General features: G+C 35.8%; 1 protein-coding gene across 1 annotated transcript; it reads left to right on the top strand.

The window, feature by feature from the left end:
* The first annotated feature begins 7600 nt into the window (after window positions 1–7600).
* LOC110269403 (uncharacterized) lies at window positions 7601–16937 on the top strand. The gene is made up of 5 exons (XM_021117206.2): window positions 7601–8112; window positions 9755–9982; window positions 11697–11783; window positions 15661–16517; window positions 16728–16937. Exons 3-5 carry the CDS (start codon window positions 11776–11778, stop codon window positions 16772–16774), a joined length of 912 nt encoding a protein of 303 aa, XP_020972865.2. The 5' UTR covers window positions 7601–8112; window positions 9755–9982; window positions 11697–11775; the 3' UTR covers window positions 16775–16937.
* Window positions 16938–18739: the final 1802 nt, after the last annotated feature.

Below are 18739 nucleotides of genomic sequence, written 5' to 3'. Positions count from 1 at the left end.
TGATCACCTTGATATCGATTGTTTGGTGCAGAAAGAAAACCTGAATGGCAACTCGTGGACGAGGTCAATCACGTTCACGGAGAGATAGTGAGGATGACTAACCTAGCCAATGCGTTACAAGCTCAACATGTTCCAGAAAACCAGTTCGTAGAGTTTGTGGTGTATCAGTTGATGGATGAGGCTCAGCACTGTTAGTAGGGGAAGTAACGACTGATGCAGCTACAGAATGAGGATAAATGCTTTTGTGGTTTTTAAATTAAGATTTTCAATTTCTAATCGGTATGGCTTTGAATCATATTGAAAAAGTTTCAAAGCCAAGAATGATTTTGAAATTAGTTTGGAACTTTTGGTTTAAATAATTTGGTTTTAAAATTGGGTTAGAATTCTTGGTTTGAATGATATGGTTTAAATGAAAAGTGAGTTCTACGATTTTGTTAATTTGTGAATTTGATTTGAAATTTAACTCATCGAAAAGGATTCAAATTGAAAAGTTATGATTTAAGGATTTTAATGAATTTAAGGAAGAAGTGGGGGGGGGGAGGTTTTAGGTTTTCTAAACGTTAATCTTCTCTGTTTTAGGTTTTCTAAACGTTAATCTTCTCTTCTTCAGCGTATCTCCATGGGTGAATAGAATGAAAGCTCGTTTTTGGTGTTTTTATAGGATGGACCTTGGGTTCGGTTCGGGTCCGGTTCAATCAGTTCGGTCTGTTAGCCCGATTTTAGGTCAAAATCTTTAAAATTAGTGTTAAAATTCTTATTTTAATTATTTCTACCCTTCTAACTTATTAAATTTAAATTTCTAATTTCTTTGAATAATAATTAATTTATTGATTAATTATGTACTAATTATCCAGGATTTACATCTTGGTTCGGTTGAACAAAAAAAAAAATAGCGGTTCAATGTATTTTGGTTCATGGTTAACTAGTCCTAATGATATATCTATACTTCTCTTTAATTAATTCATTATATGATTAATTGAAGAGGTGGTGATTAACTTGTGACAATAATTATTTTGTAGAATAATTAATTATAATGGAAAATTATTTTAAGTTACTAAACCTCGCCGTCAGACAATTAAAACAAAGAAAAATCTTAACTTGGCGAGTGAAGTTAAATTATAATTCTTCTGTCTTAATATTTATCTAACACACACACACATATTATGATAAAAAGGTTTTTGGAATTCACTCGGAATATATGAAATAGAAAATAGGGTTCTTACAGCCTATGGGGTGTCTCTAATGGGTTGGCAGCCTCCCCTTTTCACCACTTGATCCCTCTAATAAGTTACCTCATTTTTGCTCTATCTCAACCTTTATATCCTTCGTTCTGTATTTTACACCTGTAATGCTATTTTAGCCCTCACCCAAGACTCCCTTGTTAGCTAAGTGCTTAAGTTTCCGCCCCTCACACTTGGTAGCACCTGCTAGATGAGATGTTCTAACATGAAACACAATCCCTTTATTTTCCTTCAGGACTTTAGAAAGGTTAAACATTGGAATTGAGGTACTACTGACTTTCTCTAATCTGCTCTGTTCCACATTTCTATCCTTGCATATAAGGTTAACAAAAGTTTTAAGAAAACTCGTTGGTGTAGGTTTCTTGTCAATTCGCTTAAAAGTACTGCCACTCCTATACATGTTTAGATTTAGATTCTTCTTTACTTCCTCTAACCGCCTTTTCACCTCCTGATCTGACTTGCCACTGCCTTCTCTAATAACTGATCGCAATTTTGGTTTTTCATATTCCAAATATCCATAAAACAACAATAAACTCCCAGCTTTTCATACTTCAGATGAATCTCATAATACTTCTTGTTGGCGCTTACAATTTTGATGGATTGTCTCAACAGTTTTGTAACGTATACTACAACCCGCACCTTCATAATCCACTGCCTCTAGGTCACATCACAAACAAATCAGCATTTATAACATCCTCCTAATCGCTCTTCAATCTTCTTTGGTGTTTCTTTTATTTTGCAAATTTCTGGTATACCCCACATTTGAATTCTACATTGGAATCGTTGAATAGTCTCCACCTTCTATCCCGTAATTGGATTCCAATGTTAAACATGGATCAAAAATTGCATGAATAATCATGGTAGTGCACGAAACTAGCTCCACAGAATTCATACAGATAGACCGGCAAGTATACCAGGTCATCCAAGTAATACTTCAGGTGAGTGAGGGACAATTCCACGGAGATTGTTGGTTTGAGCATGCAGTGGTTATCTTGCAGATCTTAGTTAGGTGGATAGAAATTATAGTTGTCACGAGAAAAAGCATAAAACAGAATAATAAATAAAACGTTACTAGATAGATGAGAAATCAATGGTGATAGAACGGTTGAGACTTCAGAGATGCTTTGTCTTTCCGGATTTTTCTTACTGTCTACTTCAATAACTTTCTGATTCCTTCAATGGCAGCCGCAAGTGATTAACTTATGTCCTCTCATCAAGTTAACCTCCTCCACTGCAGCAATTCACCACGTTGAGATGACTCATATCCTCTCATTAAGCCACCTCTAGGTTTCTCACTGTAGCAGAAGATGAAGCTCTAAGCAATCCACTCCCCTTCACGATCCTACTCAAGGTGCCACAGACAAGGCAGATCTTCAGGATCAGAAAGTGCTGCTTCTCTGACTCTAGCCTTAACGCCACAGAGACCTCACGCACCCATAGTAAACGGGATTTCATGCCACGTATCCAAAGTTGCTCAGATGCTCTATTGGAATCCGCAATGCAATCTCTAGCTCTGGTTCAACGCTATCCAGGTTAGGGCTCACACAAAACCCAAGTAGAACAGGGGTGATTGTCACGGGTCACCCTCAATTCATAAGATGAAGAACGAGGTTGTATAAGAGAATAGGATCAGATATATTGAGATAGAAGAGTAGTATTATTATTCCATGAAACTCAGCAGAGCTCCTAGCCTTAACCTTAGGAAGTTAGTAACTTATACTGATAGAAAAATACAATGAAAGGTTCAAATGGACAAAAATGAGGTAGAAGCTCCTAGACATGGGTGATCTTCTCCTATATATACTAATCTAATAACTAAGGATTACAGAAATAAGATAAACTAGTCTTATAGTGCGAAAATCCACTTCTTGGGCCCAATTGGTGAGTGTTTGGGCTGAGTTTTGAGTGTTCTCACGAGCTAGTACCCCTTAGGGGCGTTGAACACTGGCTAGGGGATCCCTTTTGGGCATTGGACGCCAGCTGCTCCCCTGTGGACGCTGGACACCAGGAATGAGACTGGTAGCTGGAGTTGAACACCAGTTTTGGGCCTTCATTTCTGAAGAAAAGTATAGACTATTATATATTTCTGGAAAGCCCTAGATGTTAGCTTTCCATAGCCGTTAGAAGCACGCCATTTGGACTTATGTAGCTCCAGAAAAGCTCCTTTGAGTGTACGGAGGTCAGATCCTGACAGCATCTACAGTGCTTTCTCTGTCTCTGAATCAGACTTTTGCTCAAGCTCCTCAATTTCAGCCAGAAAATATATGAAATCACCATAAAATACACAAAACTCAAAGTAGAATCCAAAAATGTGAATTTTGCAATAAAACCTATGAAAACATAATAAAACTTAAACAAACATACTGAAAACTATATGAAAATGATGCCAAAAAACATATAAAATATCCGCTTATCACATGGCAAGCCTTTTTCCACCTTTATCAAATCAATTTATTTGTCAAAGATAAACTAATATATATTATCCCTATTGTTTTTAATTCGTAACCCCTCAGGATGGTTCCATATAACTGCAAAAGCAACATTTATTGTACCACTTTTGAAGTCTCGATTTGCTGTAATCATCCCTATCAAACTTTTAAAGCAATCATCCATCCCTGTCTTCACGTCTACATCCTACAAAATCATCACTTTCTCCTCTACTCCGTTAATTCGATCTAAGTTTCCATCTTTTTGTTGTAGGGACAAGGACATGGTGAGAAGAAAACTGTAGGCCTCTCTGATTAAATTTCTATTCATCTCTCTCTAGTATGCATCAATCTCACTTTCATACACACAAATTCTAGTTTTGACATAAAAAATACTACAAGTATATTTTTCTTTTTATTATCATTCTTATATTATATTATGTATTTTTTGTTGTTTTGGTGACAAATATCGCTTAGATTTTAGTGAATTACCACTACAACATTTTAGGTTTATGGTCACAATTTTTTTGGTCACGGTAAAAAAAGTGACTATAGAGGGTTTATGGTTACGGTTTTTTACCGTGACAAAAATAAGTCATGGTCACGATTTTTAAAAAAAGGGTGGCCTAAAAGGCTCTAGGGTCACGGTTTTGAGGAGTGACCTAAAGGGATCTATGGTCACAGTTTTTAAAAAAGGGTAGCCTAAAGGGTCTATGGTTACAGTTTTGGGGAGTGACCTAAACATGTCTATGGTCACGGTTTTGAGGGGTGACTTAAAAGGGTTTATGATTACGGTTTTTCAAAAAAGGGTGACCTCAAAGAATCTATGGTCACGATTTTGGAGGATGACCTAAAGGGGTCTATGGTTATGGTTTTGGGGGTGACCTAAAAGGGTCTATGATTATGATTTTTTATCGTGACCAAAAGGTATCTATGGTCACGGTTTTGAAAGGTGACCTAAAAGGGTCTATGGTTATAGTTTTACGAAAGGGTGACCTAAAATGGTCTATGGTCACAGTTTTGGGGGTGACCTAAAAGGTCTATGGTCAGGGTTTTGAGGGGTGGCTTAAGGTGGTCTATGGTTACGTTTTTTTAAAACCCTCCCCCCCCCCCCCAAATTCTCCATTCCCTCGTCGTTCTTCACTTAGGAAAAAAGAAACCCTCCCTTATCATTTTAAAACCCTCTCTCTGCCCGTCTTTTCTTCCAACTACGCACCCTCCTCCCCTCACGCACGGTGCCACCCATTGTTTCTAAGCCCTCTCTCAATCTCTCACCAGCAACAACTCACCAACTTCAGAGTCTCCTTAGCCCGCGGCGAAGCTCCTCGTTCGACTGACGACGGTAATGACTGCCAGTGTTGTGCCCTACTTCTCGGTGACGACTCCTCATTTGACTAATGACGGTGACGACTCCTTGTTAGTATTATTGGAAAAGAAGAACAATCAATTGTGATTTTGTTCTCCACTTCACTCCTCCAAGTCTCTGATGGTCATTGATGCCTTGTCTCCATTGAATCCTAAACGGAGAAGCTTTACCAATGCTTATTCCATGGTAACTCTTTCATCCTCCTAATGATTCTTTTCTTCTTTCTTGCCTCATGATTTTTTATTTTTAGTTTTATTGATTTCAAGAATTTTTCCTCTTTTTCTTTCTTTTTTAAGCTTAATTTATAGTTTTTCTTGATTTTCTTATCTAATTGATTTATGTTACGATCAGGCTTTGCTTTATTTTTTACCCATATTTGTTTAGAATTCTTTTCATTTAATCCTCAGAATAATTGTAATGAACTGAAAACCCTAAATTGTTAACCACAGAGTGCAACATTTGTGAAAGAAATATTAATGGTTAATGATAATAAGGTTGATGGTAACGTGTATCTAACTGACTCTATCTATGTATTTTTATATTGTAACAAAATGTAGGTCATTTCTAACCAAAATCGTAAAAATAGATCCAAGTAAAAATGGAATCATCGAATGGGTCTAGCTAGCTTTGAATTAGTACGCGCTGAATTCGTATTATATTTGTGCTTTGCATTTAAATATCTTTGCATGTTTTATATTATCTGTGTTGACTTAGTCACATGTTGGTGGTTTCTTTGTGGCTTGCAAAGAAGGAGGACAATGAAGATCCATTACAATCTGAGATGTTTGTTGTAACTCGTACGAACAAGAAAGGAAAGACTTATCCGAAAACACAAGAGACGGTTGTGAGTTGTTTAGTTTCTTAGAAATGTACACTAAAAAGAAATGTGTTAGCTATTTTTTATTTTTAGTATTTACGCGCATCAACTTATTTTGATATTATTTGTGTGTAATATGATCATCTTCAAAATTTGAAGTAAGCAGGATATAGTGATAATGAAGTAGTTCAAACAATTTTTAGAAAGGAGAAACATGGTAGAGTTCGTTTGTATGGTCAATCAGTCACAAAATCCTCTCTTAAAAAAAGATAAGCAAATCCGAAAAATGCAATAACATACTGAAGTGGTTTTAACTATGGAGAAAAATCAAAATAACTTAACTTGCAAGTTGGATGGTTTAACAAACTTTATTAAAACGTTGTTGCAATAAGTCAATACCGGCATAAATGCAGAACAAGTGCAAGTAATGATAGAAGCTACCCAACAATCTCCGCCTGACGCCAATAGTGCACCAAATGATGTGCGGCGAAGCATGAAAGATTTGGAAGTAAGTACTATCAAATTAGTAGTTAAATTAATAGTAACTGATTATTGTTGATGTTAATTTTATTATTGATTTATTGGCCTTAAGCAAATCTACTATAGAATCTAGTTTGTTAGCAGAAGGTTGCTTGTTCTTGTTGTACTTAGTATGTACTAGACTATTGTAGTAGTTAATTATAAAAGTTTGATGTTGGCATGTCTTTTTCAAATAAGAAACTCATTAAGGATGGTATGCTTAGAGCATTAGTGCCGAATTTCAAATAGAGTAAGGTACAACTACATTAGTTGACTTCTTAAACTTTTTTCTCTTCATTGTCATTGGAATTTTTTTTTCATGGGTACCTTTATAAATGTATGACTTTCTTAGAAAAATCATCATCATTATCACTATCTCTATCTCTAGCTCTAGCTATCTATCTCTATTTATCTTCTTTATTTGATTCATATTATATATTCTTAATTAATTAATGTTCACTACAAGAAAAATACCCATTCAGAAAAGGATACACAATTGTGGTATCATTTTAAAAGTGTAGCCTTAGGTATTACAGAAATCACTTATAAAGCGTAGCCGTAGGTTGATATCTATAGGTTCACTTTTCGTATCAAAGAGGATGCTTTTAGAGAATAGCCTATTTATTAAGTTTTGGGAGCGTTTTAAAAGTGATGCCTAATGTATCTAGAACAAAAAACTTGACACTTGGTGAATTTTTTCCCTCTTAACTTTTTCCTGTAATCACGCACACTCAGCTCACACACTTAGTGAATTTTTGACCCATTCCCTCCAAAGCACCCTATTAGAGAAGAAAACCCTCCAAAGCACCCATTCCCTCCAAAGCTCGTCATCCCCCTTTCAGAGAAGAAAACCCTCCAAACACTACAAGAAAAATACCCATTCAGCCGCACTTTTTTTAAACTACATTTGAAAAGCGTAGCCTATTCTATGAATAGGCTACGCTTTTCTCCGTGTTGCCTTTTGATGAGAGAAAAGAATACACAATTATGGCATCATTTAAAAAGTGTAGCCTTAGATATTATAGAAATCACTTATAAAGCATAGCCGTAGATTGATACCTATAGATTCACTTTTTGTATCAAAGGGAACGCTTTTAGAGGGTAGCCTATTTATTAAGTTTTGGGTGCGTTTTAAAAGTGATGCCTAATGTATCTAGAACTAAAAACTTAACACTTGTAAATTTTTTCCCTCTTAACACTTGTAAATTTTTTCCCTCTTAACTTTTTATCCAGCTCACACTTAGTGAAAATTTTCCCTCCAAGAGAAGAAAACCATTTCACCTTTCACAAAGAAAAACCCTCAGCTCACACTCAGCTCACAAAGAAAACCATTTCACCCTTTTAGAAGAAAACCCTCATCGTCATCACCCTCAGCTCGTCATCGATCACCCTCAGCTCGCTCGTCATCACCCTCAGAATACCCTCCTGCATCACGAATCGAAGCTAACCACTGACCCCCACTCACCACTCACCGCCACACACCACTCACCACTAACCACTGACTGTCGCTCGAAGCTAAGTCGCCCTCTTGCACTGATCATAGCGCGCTGCCCAGACCGTTCATCTACCTTCGTAGTCTCTGCTCTCACCATCACTGGTCACCATCGTCGTATCTGCGCTCACTGTCGCCGCTCAACCAAGTTGTCTTTGTTCTCACTGTTGCATCTCACCCTTGTTGTCTCTGTGCCGACCATCGCCGCGCGCCTAGCATCATCGTTCTCTCTGCTCACCATCGTCGAGAAGGTGTGTATAGATTTTCATTTGGTTCTAAAATTGGAGGTTTAGGGTTTTTAATTTAGGGGTTTGGTACACTAATTGCCTGTTATCAGTGAAATCTGAAGTTTGGTTTAGTTCAAGTGATTCAGTTGTTGTTTACTGAAATCTGAATTGAGTAGAGGTTGCTTGTTTTTCTAAACTATATTTGTTTGGGTAATAGAAAAATGAAATGCAGTCACTGCCATCACATGGAACTAATTGGTTATGATTCTTTATTGCTTCCTTAATTGCCTGCGGTGAGACAAGAAAATTGAGATTCCTTAATATATTTCTGTCACGAATAATTCTATGAATCAAGGTTTCTTCTGTATAGAAAAAAGTATTGAATAGTTCTTCTGCATAGAAATTAAAAGTAGTATATGGTTCTTTAATTAGAGGTCACAAGAGAGCAAAGCATATGGTTCTACTTGTATATGCATAGAGAAAAAGGGCTGAAATAGTTGATGGACAAAGATAGTGTGGTGCACAAGAAGGTGAAATAGATGAAGGATATGGCTGGAAAAGCTGTCCTTAATGGTGCTCTTCTTTGAATTCTGTTGAAGAACTAATTGAGGATATCGTAGGTAGCAATTTATAACTATTCTGTTGTGTTTCATGAATATAGTTTTCCTTTCTTAGAATCAATGAATAAATTAGTGTGATAGAGAATTTTTTGACTAATATGATATAAGTTAGAAATTAAATTATTGTAGTTGGTCTATCAATTTTTCTTGAACTGTTGCCAGATCTTTCTATTCCCATATGCTCTATTTTAATGTTGACTAAACCTCTATGATAGTGATGCTATTAGCATTAGCACTAAGTCATACTTATTATCATTAGTGGAAAATTACAAATTACAATTTTTTCATCTTCGTGACCTACTTCCTTATATATACACCTGCTGAATGGTGTTATCAAGTTTAAAAGCATTCAAACTACATTAAACAGTTGAAAGAAAGATCAAAGAAACTATGGTACGAAATGCAACATAGTTAATTAGTTATTAGATCTCTGCTTATCTGAGACAAAATCCTACTTAGTTTATTGAAATTCGATTGTTTTTAGGTTTTTTTATACTACAATATCTAGGAATATCAATATGTATCATTTCTCCTTTTGTTCATGGTTGGTTTTTTCATTAACTTATTCATTGATACTGAATCCTTGCCAAAAATATCATTTAAATTTTTTTTCCTTTAATAAAAACTCTCAACTTCTAACTCTAGTATCTTTAACATGCAATAGTTAGTTGATGTTAAATTACTAAAATTCTGGGTCAGGTAAGGATCAGGATTCCTAAGATCACAGCATGATCTTTTGCAGAAGAATTACTAACTAGATCCTAATTTTGAATGAGTTCAACCATGGTAAGACTTTGACCTATTGAAGCTTAGTCCATTGTAAGACATCAAGCCACAATTTTTTGTAATTTCCTAAGGAATGCTTGAGCACAATGTTGGTGGGTTTCGATTTGACCAGAGAGAGGTAGTTCATAGTTGCAAGATTGATCCTTGTGTGCAGAGAGTTTTATCAGTATGTTAAACTTGTGTTCCATGTGATTGTATTTGTATTTCTCTTACTTGTTTATTTTGAGTTTTTGACCTTAATTATGTGATGAATGTTGTAGGCAAGACGAGCTTTGAGGGCGTTGAGGGCAGTGGTGAGGCTGCAGGCTATATTTCGCGGAAGGCTAGCGAGGAAGCAAGTTGCTGTTACTCTAAGGTGCATGCAGGCTCTTGTTCGAGTTCAAGCTCGCGTCCGCGCTAGGAATGTGAGGAACTCTCCAGAAGGGAAAGCCGTGCAGACACTATTAGATCAGTACCGCAACCAAGCTGATCCTATCAAGGAGGCTGAGGTATTGTAAAAGCTTTTTAAATTCCTCTCCCCAAAAAAGATTCTATAATGGAGAAAAATACTCATGTCATCCAAAGATATATACATAACACTCAAGTTAGTCCTGCACTGATCTTAAATGTCATTGTAGTCTCTCTTTTTTGAAATTGATATAAATTTTTAGTTCTCTTAGACATCAATATGTATTATTGCCAACTTGCTCATTCTGGTAAACCTTTTTTTTTTTAAATTTTTTCCACTTAAATCACCTCAAGTGAAGATATTTCTGGTGCTTTTTCCAATTTTAATCTGTACCCCGTACTAGGTATTTCAATTTGATTAATTTATTTATTTATTTTATATTAATATAATAATAATAATAGTTTTTTTATTATGGTTATAAAATCTGGGTCCTGATTTTCTGGTCTCCTGAAGGATATGTGTGTGTGTGTGGGGCTTTTTTCTGAATTACTTAAAATGCACAAGTGTTAGCTTGGATCTATGTCTTTTGGTTGGTCATCCTAATAAATGGGGTTGCTTAGTTGTTTAGTATTGAGGGTTGTTCTACCTGCTCTATTTAACTGTTTTGAGGGTACGGTTTATAATATTAGGAGTATGAGGGTGGTTGTTGTTCTGTCTTTGCTGAGGTTGATGGTGCACCTGTGTCACTTAATTAGGACATGTTGCTACAACACTATGCCATTGCCCATGTAATTTATCACACATTTCATGAAATATAACACAATTGATTACCTTGTTTTTGAAAGTTGGAGTCATTGATGCAAGAGTCCATGTCATCAAAGCAAGATCCTTCAATTTTCACTCTTTATACTTGTCTGATTTTGTAGTTGATGGTTTTTCACCTTTTTTAGCAAATTGAGATGAATTTTTTTCTTTTGAAAAATAATCTCCTAAAGATTGGCTCTGTATAGTGATGAGTATAGTTTTGTGCCATGTACTATCTAATTAAGATGCATGCCACATTATTATTGTGATAACAAATGATTATTGTTTGTCTACTTTAACTTTAATCTTTGTTGATTGAGATTCAAGAAACTGCATGTAATTAAACAAGATTAGATTAAAGAGAGGTGGCATTTATTTCTTTGGTCTCTTTAATTATAGTAATAAAAAAAGTCAAAACCCAATGAAATTGAAAATGAATTGAATCTGAATTATTTGACTGAAAAAAGGAAACATTAAAATTCTCTCCGCTTAAAATTTCTTGATTCCTTCAAATTTGTGTGAAAAAAATCACCTTGCATAAAGTTAATTAGAACTGTTTCCCTAAAAATTACTATTATTACAACTCTTTTCATTATTAAAGAACATTCTTTGACAACTGGATATATAGTTGCATTGCTTGGGTGCTCTGTTTTCCGAAAGAGCCATTCCCATTATGGAATAGCCAAACAACGGTACACTATTTATGAATATCATGAGCTATGTATATATATAATATTGATATAACATGCTGGAGTGGATCACAGAGCAGAAGAATATTAATTAATTAAAAAATTGGAGTGGTAAATATCACAGTTTTACACAATAATATTTTGTATTTTTACTTAATTAGATTGCCGTTATCTGTTGAATGATTTAATTGTTGCTGCTGCTGCTGGGTCCCAAATCTGTTTGATTATATCAATTTAATTCTTGCTAAACGATGATTGCTAAATTCGTGGTTAAATGGTTGGATATGGCAATTACAATTTTTTTGTCTGTAATTTTTACAGTTATTCGTGGTTAAGGTTGAAGGCGAAAGTTTTTGGTTAAGGTCTTCCAAGAAGATTTTGTCAAAACGTTGATCGTGTCATGGCAAGGTACAATGCATACTTTAATTCTTTTGATTTGTTAGTTTTGAAGTTGCAATTTAACTTATTATATTTGTACTATAAATTCTATGTTTCTCTTTATTTGTTTTACCTCAATGGGTTTCTAGAGAATTACTTCTAAGACTAGGAACTATTTTCCAACCTAGTTACAAGTCTTTGAATGTCCTTTTCATTGCCCATTCCCTTTGTAGCAAATAACACCCTGCCTCCTCTATTCTTCTAATCTTCACTTTGCGACCCCTTATAAATTTTCTGCCTAAAAAATTTAATAATTATCGATTAGGTTTTGTGATATGCCAAAGGATTGGATGGATCTACCGAGGTATAGCGAAGAGTATATCAATGGTGTTATTAATTTTTTAGACTTTGCATACTCTGAGGGAGAACCGGACGGATGACAAATTCAATGTCCTTGTAAGAGGTGTTGTAACATTAATTGGTATAGAAGAGATGTGGTATTCGACCATTTAGTAGCCGACGGATTTGTTAAGGGATATAGAACATGGATTAATCATGGCAAATGGGCAATCCTGATGGCGGTTGACGATGACACGGATGATGAAGAAGGTGCATGCGATGACATCGAAGGACTGCTTAATGATGCATTTGGAGATGTATCTCATGCTGAGGGTGTTACTGTAGGTCAAAATGAAGAGGCTAAAAAGTTTTACAATTTAATAGATGGGGCAAGTCAAGAGTTATACCCGGGTTGTAAGAAATTTTCTACATTATCTTTTACCATCCATCTGTACTTGTTAAAGTGTTTGCACGGTTGGAGCAATGCCTCCTTCACTTCACTTCTTGAGCTATTGAAAGAGGCAATGCCTGACATTAACATACCTTCATCTTTCCATAAGACAAAGTCTATGATAAGAGATTTAGGTCTGGATTATAAAAAAATTGATGCTTGTCCTAATGATTGCCTCATGTATAGAAAAGAACTAAAGGATGAAAAACACTGTCGTGTGTGTGGAACTTCTCGATATACTGAAAATTCCAGTGATAATAGCGAGAACCAACCTGACAAGAAAGGTCGTCTTATTCCTGCAAAGACTTTGAGATACTTTCCTATAATTCCAAGACTTCAGAGATTATTTATGTGCTCAAAGACGGCAGCTAGTCTGAGGTGGCATGATGAGGAGCGCGTAAAAGATGGGACGTTAAAGCATCCTGCTGATGGCTTGGCATGGAAGAACCTTGATGAAATGGATGAAGAATTTGCAAAAGAATCTCGCAATATTAGACTAGGCTTGTCAAGTGATGGGTTCAACCCATTTCGTAGCATGAACATTTCATGGAGCACGTGGCCCGTGATGCTGATGGTATACAACTTGCCTCCGTGGATGTGCATAAAACCTGAATATTGTATGCTTTCTTTGCTTATTCCTGGGCCACAATCACCTGGTAAAGACATTGATGTGTATCTACAACCATTGATAGAAGACTTGAAGTTGTTGTGGGAAAAAGGGGTCGAAACCTATGATGCGTCAAAGAATGAGACCTTTCACATGCGGGCAGCTCTTTTGTGGACAATCAACGATTTTCCTGCTTATGCTTTGTTGTCTGGGTGAAGTACAAAGGGAAAGTTGGCTTGCCCTTGTTGCAACAAAAATACTAGTAGCTTACAACTAAAACACAGTCGGAAGACAGTTTATATGGACCATCGTGTCTTTTTACCCATGGATCATCCATGGAGAACCAATACAAGGTCTTTTAATGGGAAGCAGGAATTAAGACCCCCTCCACCTGTTATAGAAGGACCCAAAATTTTTTAGATGCTACAAAATGCTGAGAATGTCTTTGGAAATAAGCAAAGTACATCAAATAGTTTCCCATGGAATTGGAAAAAAAGATCAATTTTCTTTGAATTGCCTTACTGGCACAAGAACCCACTGCGTCACAACTTAGATGTCATGCACATAGAGAAGAATATACTTGACATACAGTGTAATTGGAACTCTCTTGGATATCCCAGGTAAGACAAAGGACCATTTGAATGCTCGATATGACTTAAAAGAAATGGGTATCTGAAAAAATTTTCAACCAAAGGAGGTGAATAATGGCAAGAGAACAAAGTTGGCAAAGGCATGTTTTTCTATGACTGCTGCAGAGAAGTCAGTTTTTTGTGGTGTTTTGAAGACAACAAAGCTACCTGATGGCAGTGCTTCGAATATATCACGCTGTGTACATCTAGGAGAAAGAAACGTTTCTGGGTATAAGACCCAAGATGCTCACTTTATGCTTCACTATTTACTACCAATACCGATTAAAAGCATCCTTCCTGATCATGTGGCCATTCCGTTGATTCGACTAAGTTCCTTTTTTCGTCGCTTGTGAAAAAAGTTCATCACACTGGAAGAGATAGATTTACTGGAGTTAGAGATTGTGGAACCATTATGCCAGCTTGAGAGGATCTTTCCCCCTAGTTTTTTTGACATAATGGTTCATCTTCCCATTCATTTAGCAAATGAGGTAAGATTGGGAGGTCCGGTGCAGTTTTGTTGGATGTATCCTCCGGAAAGGTACATGTGTACATTAAAGTCATATGTTCGCAATAGAAGTCGGCCCGAAGGTTCTATTGCAGAGGCATATCTGGCTGAGGAGTGCTTAACTTTCTGCTCAAGATACTTGCACGGAGGTGTGCAAACAAGAGTTAATAAGCGGCCTCGAAATGATGATGATCCTAACGAAGACGAAGTTGTGCCATCAAAGTTGTTTTCTAACAAAGGTCGTTCGTTAGGCGTGGAAAATGGAGAACCAATTAATCTAGATGACAGATCAATTGCTCAAGCCCATGTGTATGTATTACACAATTGTGAAGAAGTGGCAGATTATGTTAAGTAACTTAATTAAACTTTTTTTTATTCCGATCAAGTTCACCCATATTTTTTAGATCAAACCTAACTATTATTAATTATAGAGAGCATGAGGAAGAGGTTAACAATCAGCGGGGAACGAAATGGAGAAAAGCAAAAGTCCACAACAAAACGTTCGCACAGTGGTTTGAAACTCGTGCGAGGGATCCAAATGTGCCTTTCTGGCTAAAAGAATTATCTCGAGGTCCAAGCTCTGTTGCAAGAAGATTTTCTGGATATGTAATTAATGGATACAGGTTTCACACGGTGGAACGTGAGGCAAGGAGAAAAACACAAAACAGTGGTGTCACATTAACTGCTTTAACTTCAAGCTTTGCAAGTGCTAAAGATCAAAGTCCAATCCAAGACAATGTAGCTTATTATGGCAGGTTGTTTGAGATAGTAGAGTTAGACTATTTTGAGCGTTTTAAGGTTGTCTTATTTCGGTGTGAGTGGTACGATGCTGGGAGAGATAAGTATGGTCTTACATTTGTTCACTTCCATAAGAAATGCTTCCAGGATGAACCTTTTATACTAGCATCTCAAGCACATCAGTGTTTTTATGTGCAAGATCCATATGAACATAACAAACATTATGTTATGGAAACTGTCCCAAGAGACTTATTTAAAACAAGCGACGAATCTGAGTCTGAGGCCCGTCAAACACACTATAGTGAACAACACGAGCGTATAACGAGCCCTGCCATACCAGCTGATGATGGTGAACTTATTCTGGAGAGGACTGATTTACGACCCACAGTTATTGAAACGGTTCCCCAAGTGACTTTTGCCCAAGAATATGAGGCAGACTTCATTGGAGATTCTGATTCTAATTGGTCATCCTAAGCAATTTATTGCTTAATATGTACATATGTATACTTAAGTTTTCTTCTTCACATTTTTATTTGTAAGTAATACTTATTTTTTTGTTAATTTGTTAGTCTTTTACATTTTTCTTATATTGATTTTGATGGGTATATTGACTCTACTTAACTAATTTATTTGTGTAGGAATAAGGAATTTATTGATCTTAAAGCTATATCAAGTAAGAATTTTCTTAGACAATTCGAGGCTAAGAGACAAAGGATTGTAACTGAACGCAAGAAATATGAAATGGAAGCTGCAGCTGCTAATGACAAGGAGAAAGCTGAGCGAAGGGTGGATGAACCTGAAAGTCAATTGGAGATGCGTGCAACCAAAGGACAGAAGAAATCCATGTCAAAGAAGCTGGATTTTAGTCATCTGCAAAGCACATTCGACTCTATAAGCAAAAGAACTAACTTCACACCTACCACCTTGGAAGTACAGCCAAACATTCTACCGCAACAGCCAGAAAATAAAAAGAGAAAGGAGCTATTGACTATGCCTACTGCTGAGAAAGTCAAGAATGGAGTGCAGGGTGGAAAATCAACACAAGGCTTGAAGAAGTCTAAGCCTACAAACATGGAGGCAGATGAACTTACAAGGAAGCTCGAAGCAATTCGTAAAATGAACAAGGACGTGTCAACAAGTCTAAGCCAAGAGCGGAGTTGTCCAAGTTATACTCAACTCACAATCAACAAAGGGCAGCAACAGAATATTCAACTCACAGATGAAGAGACTCAAACAGGGCAAGATGACACAACTTTGCCTTCTCCTGAAACTATCCTACAAAATGAAAGTGCAATGTTGGAGCAAAGAATATCAACAAAGGGTAAGAGGATGCCAGGAGTAAAGGCTACGAAAATTGACGAATTCTTAAAGGAAAATGTGATAGATGTGGAAATTGAAGGACCAAGCACTAAACTAAGTGAGGACGGGGAAGAAAGCATGGCACTTGATAAAGACTATTATCAACATGTGATGGAGGACATTGATGATGAAGAAGGTACTGTTTTGCTCTGTTTCTATTGATGATAAATATTTATTTTTTTTAAATTGTTATAGAAAAACTGGACTGATAGATCTAGTTGTTTGAAGCTGCGACTACTTGCATTGTGTGAACACTTTATGATTGATCCCTACTACCATTAGTTTACTTAGATTTTGATATGACACATGTTTGAAGCAAAAGGCACTTATCTTAATTACTTTTCAGGTGAATTATTATTATGTGGAATTTCTAAATCTGGAAGCTTTAATTAGCAACATGAATATCTCTATCTGCCAATGCATGTGGAGTATGTAATTTCATAATTGGCCAGTGGCCACAATGCAAGTTATACCTTTTTACAAATAGATACATTGCGTGTAAGTTATGTAATTAATATAATCATATATATCATGCTTGAAAGTGACCTGCCCATCATGCTTGAAAGTATTTTATACTTTCTTATATTATGACACAGAATAATAATCTATTATCATACATCTCTGTAATAACAATAATAATCATCTTTTTATGCGTATTTTAAAATTTAGTGAAGTCCATGATGTGGAATGAACTTAAAAGTTGTGTGCTTTGATCGATTTCTAGAATAGCTAAAACTTGTCCACTTCATGGTATCAATTACATAGGTCAGATTTATAATTTTTATATTTGTGTACTTGTTTGCTTTATATGCTTGTTGAGCTCGAGTTAATTAAGCATAATCTGATGTTGACTAATGAATGAAACTAGGATAGCCAAAGAAGAAGAAAACCCGTGGAAAAACAACTTGCAAGGAGATTTATGCAAGGACTATGGAACAGCAGGAAGAAGTCACTTTTGATCTTGGACAGCCCGTAGGACCAACCAACCAAAGTGTTTCTAATTTAACTAGTTTTGTTGGCACTATTGGTAGAAATAAAAGATTCGTTAGTCTTTTGTACACTAGTTGGCATGCTATTCCTCCTAAAGCTAAGAAGTTCATGTGGGACTATGTTAACGTAAGACACTTGGTAATTATTGATTTCAATTTTTTTATTCAGCACAAGAGCATATAACAATTACCTATAATCATGCAGACCAAGTTTCTCCTCCCAGACAGTGGAGAAAAGTGGGTAATGCAAGCGATTTGAGATGCTTGGAAGCGGTTCAAAGGAAAGATTAAGCAAAAGCACTTTGTTCCCTATGATACTATTAAAGATATGGTGAAGAATCGACCCCCACAAGTACCAGAAAGTGGTTTCATAAAATTGATCTATTATTGGAGTCATCCTCTAATCCAGGTAAAATACTATATATGTCGACTTTTCATGTGAAACTATTTGACTATTAAAAGAGCAATTTGGCAGATGAAGGATCTGAGTAGCTAGCTTTTTAGTTCTTACACATAATCTCTTATTGCAGAATAGCTTTTCCCCTTGAATTTACTTTTGTAATTTTTCTGCATCTGATGCTTCTGATTTGGAAGTGGGGTTCTGTTCTGTTTCATACTTCATTTTTCAAGTTTGAGATTGATTTTTTTCCTCTTTCTTTCTTTCTTTCCCTTCCCACTGAAGTTATATATAAAATTTGAGTCTTTCTTACTTTAATATGTTAAGAAATTATGTATAAATTTTGTTCACTGTATCTATGAATATATATACTCTTGAGTCTTGAGTTTCGTGTCAAACTCAAGAGTTCATCTAAATTCATGGAGCTTAGCTAAACTCGAATCGTCAAACTCAACCCTGATTCTTTAAGCCTTCAATCTGGAAACAGTTCTAAATTTGATACAGTTCTGCATAGGATGCAACTGATATAACACTAATTGTGGTGTGGACTACTTGGAAAAATTGACTTATCCATATATTTTGGTTGCTTCTGTAAATAGTTGTGGTTGAAAATCTTTGTATAGTCATCTATCAAGTTCTATTTTTCAATGTGATATAACACTTTCTGCCAAGTTATTTTTTTATTTAATTTGAGTAATAGATTTTCTCATGAAAACCACATCTGAATTTTGCTTTTACTGCATTGACTTATAGGTCACTGGAATTAATTGATTGAATGATGAGGGGTTTGGGTAAGCATATTTTACACGAGATGAGATGTCATTGCCTTTTGCAATTGGAATACTAAAATGGAAGTATAAAGCTAAGAAGGAAGTGGAAATCATGAAAAATGTGAATGGATTTTTTCGGTTATAAAATTTACTTGATCATGTGAAGTGTGAATTTTTACAGTTGTGAAAAAACTGAACAGGT

The sequence above is a fragment of the Arachis ipaensis genome, chromosome B3, assembly GCF_059453495.1.
Source record: "Arachis ipaensis isolate K30076 ecotype BB chromosome B3, ASM5945349v1, whole genome shotgun sequence".
NCBI classification, from domain to species: domain Eukaryota; kingdom Viridiplantae; phylum Streptophyta; class Magnoliopsida; order Fabales; family Fabaceae; genus Arachis; species Arachis ipaensis.
This window is presented reverse-complemented; position numbering and strand designations above follow the sequence as displayed.

Bases quoted from the DNA above. Each gene is read 5' to 3' on its own strand.
- LOC110269403 (XM_021117206.2), top strand. The intron at 16,518-16,727 runs GTACTGTTTTGC...ATTACTTTTCAG, and splicing joins GGACATTGATGATGAAGAAG to GTGAATTATTATTATGTGGA.